This window comes from Cyprinus carpio, chromosome A6 (assembly GCF_018340385.1).
Source record: "Cyprinus carpio isolate SPL01 chromosome A6, ASM1834038v1, whole genome shotgun sequence".
NCBI lineage: Eukaryota > Metazoa > Chordata > Actinopteri > Cypriniformes > Cyprinidae > Cyprinus > Cyprinus carpio.
In genome coordinates this window covers 24,678,348-24,691,576 of record NC_056577.1, presented here as the reverse complement: position 1 = coordinate 24,691,576, position 13,229 = coordinate 24,678,348, and the positions used below count along the sequence as shown (strand labels likewise).

The following is a 13,229-nucleotide window of genomic DNA, read 5'->3' as shown; positions in this document are numbered from 1 at the left end:
TTCTATATTTCCCTTCTTTAAAGCCTTCTTTGCCAATTCATCCACCTGCTCATTCCCTTTCACCCCTACATGTGCTGGAACCCACATAAATTGAACCTGTCCTCCTTGATTTGCTATCCTTGTTACTGATTGAAGGACTTCATATAACACATCCTGACGGCTTTTTGAGTGAAAAGACCTTAAACTCACTAGGACTGAAGATGAATCGGATAATATCAGCACCTTTTCTTGTCTTGTTTTTTCCACCCACCTTAAAGCAACTAATACTGCTACCATTTCCACTGTGTAAACTCCTAAAAAAATCTGACGTTCTTCTATTAATTCCTATTCCTTTAGCAGGAATTGCCACCCCATATCCTGTCACTCCTGTCTCAGGTTTCTTAGAACCATCTGTATATATATATGTATGAATTCTTTATAATCTTTAATTATGTGATGCTTGAATGCACTTACCAAATCTATTTGATCTTTTCCTTTCTTCTTTAACTCTAATAAATACCAGTCAATATCAGGCCAAACAAGTACCCAAGGAGCCACCATCGGATATACAACTGCAGGGCTCATCTTCATATCAAATACTCAAATTCTTTTGCTACCTCATTGCCTACTCAACTAAAATTATCTCTGTTATATCTTGCATTCTCCCATGTCTCCTGCAACACTACTTTTGTGGGGTGGAAATCATTATGTCCCTGCAAATTAGCCCAATAGTTTGTCATCAACTGTCTCCTTCTTAACGTCAAAACATTAATGCATTTTGATATGATAAATGAATTGAACAATGGAATAAAAAAAAAGTGAATAATTCAATATTTAATTAAATTGTTTAAAGTTAACATGGTCAATATCACAAATTTGGATTGGATTGAATGTGGGTGTGTCTTTTTTATCTTTTCTTTGTTTGAATCCTAACATTTTCTGTTTAATTCTACAGAGATGCTCGGTTTTCAGTGTAGCCCATAGCCTATTTATTTAGAATTTTTCTTTGTGTAATTACCACAAGATTTAGAACCTGAATAAGCAACTGTACTAGCACATACAGTGCATAAAATACATGAAATTACTACATAATATTCAATATGCATATGCATACCGAATTATTGAGGCATGTTTGATTGTTTGAACCACCGAACTGTAGAAGGCGCTACGGCACAACTTAATTCATCAACTCTGGAATGGTGACTATTTTTCTGAGAAAAAAAAAATACATTACAGCAGTTTTAATTAATATTGGATGAATAATTAAATGAACACTGATTATAATAAATATGAGGAATGACTGTCGATTATAAAGTTAAGGGTACTTTATTGCCCGGCTTCACAAAATACTGTGGGTATTAAAAAAAATTTAATTACAAAATTTAAACCTGTAAATAAATAAATAAAGATTTAGGACTTTGGAATATTTAAAACAAAGAAACCCATTTCCAGATCACTAATCAAATAAGCAAATGAAATAATTTTTTCAGTTAATCTTTTTTTATTATAAAAAAAATAATATATATATATATATATATATATATAGAAAATTTAAATTATAAGTATAAAATAAATCTCATTCGAACTCAGTTTTTTTTTTTCACCATCAAAATGTTTATTGGACCATGTGAAGTTTCTCATTGCAAGACAGAATCATGTACAGCATTTGATCATGTGGTCTCTCCAGTACATTTTATAAAAACACTTTAAAATGCAACAATATACACACTAAAACTCAAACAGATGACTCTCTGAGCTAAAGATAGCTATGTTTCTGTACCAGATATACACATTGTTTTCAAACTATTTAAAATACAATATATACACAACACTTACAAAGCACACATTCAACACAAATTCAGGTCAATCCTTTGTTCAAACATAATTACCCATATCACAGCAGAAATGCACGAAATAATCCATGACTGTAGCATGCACATATTGATTTAAACACTTGTATATAATCTCTGAACTAATGTTTTTGTACATTTCTTTGAATTGTTCTTTTCCCAAACAGAACCAACAGCACACTCCCTGCATTCAACTGTCAAGTTTGTACTAACCCAGCAAAGTTATTTTAAGACATCCTAACTTCGAGAGGACAAGTTTAAAATTGCACTGAGATTGGGGCACCTTAAAATGCAACAAGACTGCAATCTCACTGATGCACCATGAGAAGGCTCAAAACATATATCAGGTTACAAAAGGCCTGTCGTGTCTTAGAAGGTTAGAGTTCAGTCATTTGAAAGGAAGTGTTGAGAGAGTGCTCATGGTTGGTTTGGTTGAAGCAATAAACTGGCTCAATACTACAATCACATGCACATAATAGATCTTTTTCTTTTTGACTACATTGTATGTCATTTTTGTAGAAGATGCTCCATTTTTGGGTTAATGAACGAGAACCCAGCAAAAGCGCTCTGGTCCATGGATTCAATCAGGCCTTTCTCGCAGTGTGAGAGACGGGGCTTCTCACTCAAAAACTCCCGGTCAAAGTTACTGCAGTCATTTGGACCTTTCTGCAATTAAATTAAAAAAAAATGTAAAAAAATAATGAGGAAACAGAGACAAAAAAGAAGAGAATAAGATGCGAGAGGGAAAACATACCACTTTTGGTTTGAAGGGGGGCTCAACTTCTCTCCTTTCTAAAGCAGACCAGTTGACAGTCTTGAAGAATAGGTGGCCTCGTATATTACCCACAACCCCTAAACGACGTGATGGGTCACGCTCAAACAGCTGTGTACAGATGTAAAAAAAAAAAAAAAAAAAAAAAAGTATATGAAACAATATTTTTTATATATATATATATATATATATATATATATATATATATATATATATATATATATATATATATATATATATATATATAAAAATTTGTAATTGTAGACATTTAATTTGTGTTGTGTTTTTAAATGTGTATTTGTGCATGTGTACCCTTTCTAGCATGTCTCTAGTATCCACTGTGATCCAGCGGGGATAATGAGGTGTGTCCATTCGGATTGATTCAAACAGCTCGTCCTCATCATCACCATGGAAAGGAGACTGACCAATCAGCATCTCATACACCAACACGCCAAGCGACCACCAGTCTACTGAGAATGAGTACTGCTGACCCAACAGAATCTGTGATTTTCCACACACAAACACATCGGGTCAATACCAGGACATTACGGCCTGAGAGTGAACCAACATCAAAGTGTGTTTCATACCTCAGGAGCGATATAATCTGGAGTTCCACAGAAGGTTGTGGCCCGATTGTCCCCAAACACATTCTCCTTACACATTCCAAAATCAGCTATTTTTACATGGCCTTCTCCATCTAACATCACATTATCCAGCTTGATATCCCTGGCAAAAGGAGAGAGCAACAGTCAAAATTATCCAGAAAGCCTTTCTATGAATTCTGAATGGAGTAATTACCAAATACATCAAAACAATGGTGAAACAGTTGTGTACCTGTAAATAATGCCTTTGGAATGGAGAAACTGCAGGCCACACACTATTTCAGCTGCATAGAACCTGGCAGAAGAATTCCGTTCAGAACAATTACTTTGGTGCCATTTATATGACACATATGCCCATTAAATCAAGGGTTCAACTATATTTTTATATTATTGAAACTATTTTATATGCGGATGTGTGACATACGTGGCTCTGTACAGATCAAAACGCCCATTTTCCTGTATATGAAACATCAAGTCTCCTCCATTCAGATACTCCATCACAAAGAATAAGTGCTCCTGTTAAAGATAAACAAATTAATTTTATTTTTAATGCTAACAATTAATAACCTTTAATGACATTCTCCATTAACATATTGTTTGGCACTGTTGCTAAGATTTAGACACCCTGTGGGGGGGGGGGGGTTGGGGGGGTGATTAACCAGCGCTCTTTTCCACCATCAATACCATGACTGAGGTGAGACCCTTGAGCAAAGCACCAACCCCCCAAATGCTTTCTGGGCGCAGCAGCAATATGGCTGCCCACTGCTCCAGGTGTGTGTGTGTGTGTTCACTACTGTGTGTGTGCACTTTGGTGGGTTAAATGCAGAGCATAAATTCCATGTGCGTCACCATACTTGGCCACACGCCACTTCACATGAGTCAGGAATTGAATTCAGGTCACCTACATACATCATGAGCATAGACCACTGAGCCACAACTATGATACTTTTTTGGTAAAATCTAATATTTATGTTATGTCCTATTTTAATGAGCTATAACATTATTGTGTTTAGCTTTGAAACTACATACATGCTGTCTTAATGATAATAATAAAACAATAATTATTGATCTGTCTAGTATAAAAGTGCCTTATTTGAATGAGAATGTTTGAAGTAGAAAATTGGAATTTTATTGAGAAACAGAATTTAAATTTTAAAATGGCTCAGTGATAATATAATAAATGTGACAGGCACAATTGCATGCATACATACATACAACTGTGTGGGTTACTATTTTGTGGCTGTTTTTTGTGTAAATGTTGCGGTGTACCTTGGTCTGAAAAGTGGAGTAGGTGTGTGTAAGAAACGGATTTTCCCAGGCGAGAGCCAGCACTCGTTTTTCTACCATAGTGCACTCTACATCATCATCCATTAACACCACATCTTTCTTCAATGCCTTCACAGCAAACCATTCCTTAGTGCCCTTTAGTTCAGCCAACAGCACCTGACAACAGGAAGATGATGAATGTGTGTTTGTGTGTGTGACCCTGAGCACAAGTGTATATGAATGTGTGTTTGAGGGAGAAAGAAGTTGTTTGTTACCTTGCCAAAGCTTCCCTTGCCCAGGACTTTATGGAAAATGAAATGCTCAGCAGTGATACGTGTTTGGTGGGTGATGCGTGAGGAGGGACGAGGACTCGAACCCTCCCACAGATGACCACAAGGAGCCCCATCTACTTTAAAAAAAAAAAAAAAAAAAAAATAGCTGTCAAATCAGAATCATATTTTTAATTCTCACAATTAGTTACCACCAATCATACTTACCATTAACATCAGGACTTTTATTAAAAACCTGGTAAACACCAACATCCTGTGAGTTGCTCTGCGCGTTGCTTTCAGGTCGCTTGGTGGATTTCTGCAACAACAAAAACATACACAACTTCAAAACATAACAGCATTAATGTGTTCAAAGAGTATATTAAGTGCCTTATAACCATGTGCAACCTTGTGCAAACATTAATATTTACACTTGAGACTTGGGTAAGAGCCTCTGCCAATAGTTTCTGGTTGATGCCACACAGGTTGGCCACTTTAGTCTGGCACTTATGATGGACATTCATGGAGCAGTCTGAAAGAGAAGAGATGATTGCAAACATATAATCAGGGTCCAACATTAAGACTAGCACCAAATAGCACAAAGTGCCTTTTTTCCAAGTAATTATATCTAGCTAATTTATAAAGTTACTGACTAGTGGGCTGGTAATTTTAAGTATTTCTAAATAATAAATGTTTGAAACTACAATGTTTCAATACATACACATCCTCATCCACACACAGTATACGCACCCTCACATTTGAGGCCCTGTTTGACAAGACCCCACAGCAGACTACCGCAATGGTCACAAAAGGTGGGGCTCATGTAGTTGTAGGTCTTAAATCGATGTGGCATGTCAATCTTAAAACGTTCCTTCTGAAACTGTAGGCACACAAAATCTTAATAACCATGGCACAATAAAATGAAAAAAAAAATTTGTTTAATACAAACCATACCATAGTTTCTCGACTATTGGCTGCAGTGCCTGTGCACCTTCCAATAATTTTATCAATACACTTCTTGTGGATAGCGGCATTGCATTCTGGTGAAAAAAATAAAATAAAATAAAAAACCTTTTTTAAGGGGGGTTCAGGCATTGGGACAGGATAATTCCAAATAAAACATTCAAAACATTCATACAAGTTAAACACTGAACAATGGGAAGCAGTCTATTCATGTATTCCCCCATTTAGGGCACATTCCTACTAAAATAAACTCCGGACAAGTATTTAGGATAACAGAAAAAAAAAAAAACAGCAAAATATACTTACGTCTACACTTGTAACCTTGCTTGTTAAGACCCCTGGGCAGCAAAAGAAAAAATTATAAGTACGCCTGAGTTATGAAGTTCTTACATCTTATAACTGAACAATCAGGACTGACCAAACAAAATCTCTGCAGACAGAGCAGAAGGTGGGCTGTCTGAAGAAGGTGGCAATGAACTCATGGTTTTTGATGAAGTGAATCTTCGCCTGTTTAATTGCTCCACGACGGCGATTGAGTGTTGGTGCCTCGTCTTCCAATACTACTGACTGACGACAGTCTGAGAGATAAAGAGAAAAACAAAACAGGATGGAAGAAGAATCAAGTTGATAACAGGAAACTTTTTGACAGTAATTTAATGAAATCTTTATGTCCTGAAAACAATTAATTATAATTTAATGAATAATACTTTTATATACATATAGTAAATATTATGCATTTTTTATTTCCTGATTAATTTTTGACCAAATTTTGACCAATCCTCTGCATTTCATTTTGTCTAGCTGTTTTGAACAAGCATCTCATGTAAATGCCCCCTAAGAAACACACCTGACAGGGCTCAAGAGTATCCACAACCAGCCTAAATATACTGTACAGGGTTTCTTTAAGTCTGATTAACTGACTAGTTGTTCAAATCAACCCACAAATAAGCTACCACTGAAAATACACTACCGTTCAAATGTTTGGGGCCAGTAAGATTTTATAAAAGTGGAAGTAAAGACTTTTACATTGTAAATCCTCAAAAAAAAAAAAAAAAAAATTTATATATATATATATATATATATATATATATATATATATATATATATATATATATATATATATATATATATATGCAAAAATATTAAGCAGCTCAACTGTTTACAACTGTGAAAGTAAACAAAAATGTTATTTTAGAAACAAATCAGTATATTAGAATGATTTCTGAAGGACCATACAACACTGAAGCTTTGCTGTCACATATATTCAAATAGTTATTTTACAGTTATTTTAATTATTAACAGTTATTTGAAACTGTTATGATAATATTTCACAATATTACTGTTTTTATTCAATTTTTAACAAATAAATCCAGGCTTGGTGAGCATGAGAATTTCTTTTTTTTTTTTAAATACACCTTTCCATCCCCAAACTTTTGAATGTTAATCTAATTTTACACATCAGTTTGTAAATCTGCAGTTGAACATTCTGTATTCTAAAAACAATGAAACGGAAATGAAGAGATAGATAGAATGTTTGACAGTGTAATGCAGGGACAAGCTGTTCTGACATGTTCAGCGGAGACATTCCTGTGCACAGAACTTTAAAGGGAGCCTAAATGAATTCACACATGCCCATACATATGATCAGATAAGAATGACTCCTCCCACTGCTAATGACAATAGGTTAGATTCAAGCAATGTCTGTTGAGAAGAAGCTCAAGGGTGGCACTGAGGTAAAAAGCCTGTGTCCCATAGTTGACACATTATTAACTAGGGTGGATGTACTAAACTGGTTGAGCATAATATGAATAACTGTCTTTAAATCCACCAGTTTTTATGGAAATGACATTTGTATGAGAGTGGCAATCCAGTCTCAAGTTAATGAGACTTTTAGCTCTGTTTTGGAAAAACCCTTCTTGTAAACATTAAATCACTGTACAGTAAGAGAGAAAGAGTGTTTAAGTGAGAATATGATCGAGTCTTACCTGTATCTGAATCTTCCAAAAAGAGCTGTACAGACATCATAACCTTCCCTGAAGGCTGCAAATCAACCTGAAAATGAAGCAAGACTATAATATTACCTGTAAAAGTGCAAACACTGACACTCATATAAATGCATGTCATCACATACCCAAAACTCTGCACGTCCATTTGCCTTCTTGCATTTTTCTGCCAACACAGACACACCCACAGTAACTTCTGCTAAAGGTTCCTCTGCGGTTCTCATGAGTAAGATTTGTATGACACGTCCCTCATAAATATGTGCATCAAATGTTGATCGCCAAGCAGGATACATGGTGGGCTTCTTCTGGATCAATGTTTTTCCTCGTTCTTAAAAGGAAAGGTGGACATTTTTTATTTAACTAAGTTAAGTCTTGCCATCTTTGATACATTAATCAGCTAGAAAAATGATATTAAACACGAAAATTATAGTGCTTTTAGTCACATTGAAATTAAAGTCATGTAAAGGTGCACTGCATTGTGGGAAACAAAATTCTGTGCAGTGTGCTCCATTCTAAACCATTCATTTGGCAAAATGAAGCACGTAATCCAGTTCTATGCAGATGGAGGATTTGCATGTTGTTCTGTGTACATACAGCATACTGCAAAAACAGCACAAGAAGCATGGCACAATGGCATTCCAAACATAGCCATGCACTTGAAACCCATTACACACACACACACAACTACATTGACACATTTACTCACCAGTGCTGAGAGCTTCTTTCATTTTGATGGCACAGAATGGTGCCTCAGCCATTGGTGAGAATGTGCCAAGATCATAGGCATTAAACGCAATCCTCAGGAAAGGGGCCATGGCAACCCTCAGAAACACCCCTCAGCCTAAAAAAAAAAAAAGATACAGACAAGCAAAATTCTTATGACTTTACTGATCGTGTTCTGTGATATGTTTAGTAAAGCAGCAAAACATCAGAATAACTGTACACAGCACTAAAGAAAAAACATTAAACTGCTTTATTTTCAGTTTAGAACTAATAAGGTCATTTTATCATAATTATATTTAATCATAAATAGGAACCTATACTATGTTCATGCTAGCGCATGTACCAGCAGAGGAAACTGTTTAGTCTGAAATGATCAGACTGACATGATCATTGACCTTGAAATAAAAATACTTGAGCTGCATTTTCTAACACTAGGATTCTTGGAAAAGGTATGTAGACCGGCAGGTGCTATGCACCATCACAACTGAACTCTTCTCATTAGTATTTCCAGTGTTTAGAATTAAAAGTATAATACTTCCTTCTTATAATCTCACACTGAATGGGTGGACCAAGTTTCTATGTACCAAAGAGACAATGACTTGTTAATCCAGGCCTCAGAACATCAGAGGGTGTTTTAGGAATGAAGTTGAAGTTTTGATTTCTGAAGATTACTGTTATGCAACTTCTAAATGTTCTATATAAAAATCTATTTCCAAATACTTAAATTCCATATTATGTGACACATTTAGTGTATGTAAGTTTTCTGTGTGTAAAAGTGTGGTTAACCTAAAATGTTAGGTCAGAAAAAAAAATAATATCTCATCGTGTTTATTTCTATTACATTATCATGCTTTATTATGGTGGATCAGAACATTTGGGACATACCCAGATGAGATTTATAGGTTATGCTAATAACTGGGGCTGAAATTGAACGGTCCTGTATAACATCAAGACTCCACCCACTTCTGTTGAAAGCCAATGACATGACTCAGGCTGTGACTGGAACACAGAAACTTGTTTGTTGTGTTGCAGTGACTATTTAGACTGTATTACTACAGAGTGTGTAAGAATAAGAAAGACAGGGAGAGAGAGATTTGAAAACACCCATACATAAACACACACACACACACACTTCTGCTTTAGTTCAATTATGAAGCGCACTTGTCGAAACATGTCTGAAACCATGTCTGAAACATCCAAACACATTGCAGCATCTCATTCGAAAACCTATATCTCTGCTTGTGTGTGTGTGTGTGTGTGTGTGTGTGTGTGTGTGTGTGTAGTTCAGGTATACCCTACATTATGGGGAAAAAAATGTCCCCACAAAGATGGGGACAATTTCCAAAATCCTTGTCCTTGTGGGGACATTTTTTGGTCTCCCTGAGGAAACAAGCTTAGAAATCATACAGAATTAAGTTTTTCTCAAATGTACAGTAATGCAGAAAGTTTCCTGTGAGCGGTAGGTTTAGGGTAAGGGGATAGAAAATACAGTTTGTACAGTATAAAAACCATTATGCCAAATGTCCACATAAAACATGGAAACCCAAAATGTGTATGTGTGTGTGTATGTGTGTGTAAGAGCTAGTGAATCAGTTGTGTGGAGGTCTGTGTCAATAACATAAGCTTGCAGCACAGTACAAATCGAATTTGAAACAATCCATGTCACATCAGTCAGAGTATCTCTGGATGATCACACATGTATAATGAATCCTGTTCAACCAAATTCAGCCAAAAAAAGTCTTCTAGAAGAGCCTGTGGACCTGTGTTAGTATAAGCATGAAAATAAGAGTGATAGAAAGAAGGAGAGAGATAGTAAGGGTGTTGGGTAAGCAGGTGTGGTTAATAGACTCCATGTGCTTTCTTGAACATAAGTTAAAATGAGTGATAAGATAATTTTTGTACTCATTAGCCATAATAGAGGCTGAAACACAATTACAAGGGTGTAGGAAGTGTGTGTTTGTGTGTGCATGGCCTGGCCTTGTTAGGTAAGCATCACTAGTACTATTGCGCATACTTCGGATTAGTGGTTTGTTTTATATGAAATAGTCCACCCAGAAATGAAAATCATCATCATTTACTCATCGTCATGTAGTCCCAAACCTGTATGATTTTCTTTATTTCTGCAGTAGATATTTTGAAGAATGTTGCTACCAAAGAGTTTAGGTTTGACTTTGTGTTTTTTACAGAAGTCAGTGGGAACCGAAACACATTGGTTAGCAACATTCTTCAAAATATTTTTTTCCTATGTTCCACAGAGGAATAAACAAAGTCAAAGAGATTTGTAACTACTTGAGGATGAGTAAATGATGACAGTTTTCATTTATGTGTGAACTATCACTAAGAGTGTGACTCAGGGGTCACAACCAACAGTGCGTTAACAGTGGCACACAGAAGGATAATGGCTGGCACGTGAGCACATTTTGAGGTAATAACTTCTCATAGTCACACAGCCTGTTATGTGCTATACATACTATTGTGAGAATTAGTGTGAGAATTAATTTGTGCTAGTCTACGCTCTTCAATGTCAAAATGACTGAGATGGGCAATCAAATCAAAGTAGGCAGGGTTTACTGTTGACAGAAGCAGAGCGCATGAAAATCAGATTTTTTTGCATAATTGCATGACAATCAGATAAGCCTAATGTTTTTTTTTTATATCGTATCATTTAAAAAGTGTATGTACTGTTTAAATACAGAATGCATTGAAAAAGGGGGAGGGGGGGTGGCGGATTGGTTGTTGGCACAGTGGTTAACCAGAAAAATTAAAAATGGCACATCATGCCAAAAAGGTTGCCAACCCCTGGTGTAACTGATCTTGCACTGCTTGTGCTACGGAAATCTCAAATGGTTCGACTTAAGGAGATTGAGGTGTGTTACATATTTGGATTTGCATATTAGGAATTTAAATCATAACTACTTCAGAGTGTCTTAATTTGACTTGCAAGCAACCTAGAAACCTCCCAGAACACCCTAGCAACCATATAACAATCAGAAGCCCTTATTTAAAAATCTGTTACAGTCCACCTGATGGAATTATAAATATGTTATCAAACTCACTGTAACCATTTGCTTTAAAGTGCATGAAATACATAATTCTTGCAGGACAATTCTGGGGTCTTTCAGTTCGTTGAGTTAACAGTTAACACTGATGTCAAAAAGAGCAGCAGGTTTCATCACTCATGTCCAGAATCATACACTCAACATCTAATGTACGGGACAGGAAGGAACTATCAACACCCTTGAAAAGAATGAAAGCGTAGTATGATGTAAACTGTTCAACCACAGCAGGATGTGTGTCTCCACTGCAAAGAGTTATCACGTCAGTCACATGCTAGTGTAGTGATGGATAGTTAATATTAAAGGAAATTAACTGAAATATGTCTAGAAACCACCGACAACAAGTAAAACAGCATATAATTACTGTAAAATGTGACATAACCATTTCCACCATGCCCTAATACACACACACACTTAGTCATCTCAGCTAGAACCACGCTCCATCTGTTTTGTGTATTAGATCAATAGTTATTGATATTTTTCAGAGGACCGTGTCAGTGATATTTTAGACAAACTAAATGTCGAAAACTGTGGCTATTTCTGGACTATGAACAAAAATGTTAAATTCATTATTATTTTATATATATATATATATATATATATATATATATATATATATATATATATATATATATATATATATAAATTCTAACAGTTCTGTGTAACAAACTACCTAGACTTTGCACTTCACAGGCGCGTGCAGCATTTTTTTAGTAGCACCAGCTGACTGCGAACTCGTCTGTAATGTATCAAGTGCTTTCTAGGTAGGTCACTAGGGCTTGAGACACAGCCTCTGTTACCCTTTCCACTACGGAGAAGTGTTGCCTAGTAAGACAAAGTGTGAAAACACCGATTCTCTCAAGGTCCAGTAGACAGCAGCGAAAAACAGGTTTTTCGTTTTTAAGAACACAGAAAGTCATATAAAACATTGAGGAGGAGAAGGATTGAAGTCTTAAATATCTAAAAACACAGACCGCCTCCGCGTCGCTCGAATCCGTTCAGCGCATCAGTCGGAAAAAAACAGCAGCAAAGAAAATGTCAAACACTCTAAACCGCAACATTACCAAAGTTCTGTCACGACCAAGCAATATTAGATAAAAAAAAAAAACAACAACTAAAAAACAAAGAAGCGCTGCTAACTTCTTACCTCTGCTCCGGAAGAAGCAGACTCTTCTCTGAGACGCCTGCTTGCTTTAGTGATTGAGCCGTTTGAGGAAGTACAAATCGCTCGTGGAGTTCTAAGTAGGGCGGAGTGACGTAGCACAGGTGCTCTCTTTCTTCGCGCGATCCCTCTTTTGACACTTTAATAAGCCATTGCGCTGAACAGAGAGCACAGGTGCGATTGTAGAGTCCGTACAGTGTGTATGTGACCTCTTTGCAAAGGGCACTGTCAGTGTACCTCTAGACTAGGGTCTAGACTCTAGACTATTGAGAGCCAACCTATGGCAAGCCATTTCAACATAGGCTATATTCCTTATTCTTTTCATTTCTTTCTCTTTCTTTCTTTCTTTCTTTCTTTCTTTCTTTCTTTCTTTCTTTCTTTTTAGCAACTGTTCCAATAATTATTAGTATATATTGTAGTAGTTGCTGCTAGTAGCAAATAAATATAGTATGTAATAAAGAAGTAATTGTGACTAATTGGCTACGAGTCACTACTGGAATGATGCTGTCAGAATTGACCTGTCGGTAAGCCCCGCCCGCCTTAGTTACTGTTGCGATCTCGGACAAACAAATGGAGTTGCTAAC

At 36.1% G+C, this 13,229-nt stretch overlaps 1 protein-coding gene across 3 annotated transcripts; it reads right to left on the bottom strand.

Moving 5' to 3' along the window:
• Positions 1–1,569: 1,569 nt before the first annotated feature.
• LOC109054463 (protein kinase C delta type-like) lies at positions 1,570–12,990 on the bottom strand. Of its 3 annotated transcripts, none has more exons than XM_042758614.1 (18): positions 12,631–12,990; positions 8,411–8,545; positions 7,833–8,032; positions 7,687–7,753; positions 6,120–6,279; positions 6,008–6,039; positions 5,693–5,778; positions 5,489–5,618; positions 5,170–5,270; positions 4,967–5,057; positions 4,745–4,878; positions 4,473–4,646; positions 3,628–3,719; positions 3,436–3,498; positions 3,189–3,327; positions 2,914–3,102; positions 2,584–2,712; positions 1,570–2,495 (listed from the first exon to the last, which is right to left on the bottom strand). In XM_042758614.1, exons 2-18 carry the CDS (start codon positions 8,517–8,519, stop codon positions 2,337–2,339), a joined length of 2,055 nt encoding a protein of 684 aa, XP_042614548.1. In that variant the 5' UTR covers positions 8,520–8,545; positions 12,631–12,990; the 3' UTR covers positions 1,570–2,336. The 3 variants fall into 3 exon arrangements, with proteins under 3 accessions (XP_042614548.1, XP_042614550.1, XP_042614549.1); XM_042758616.1 differs by having other exon boundaries at positions 4,745–4,875; positions 12,631–12,989; XM_042758615.1 differs by lacking the exon at positions 12,631–12,990 and adding an exon at positions 12,458–12,578.
• Between the last annotated feature and the right edge of the window lie 239 nt (positions 12,991–13,229).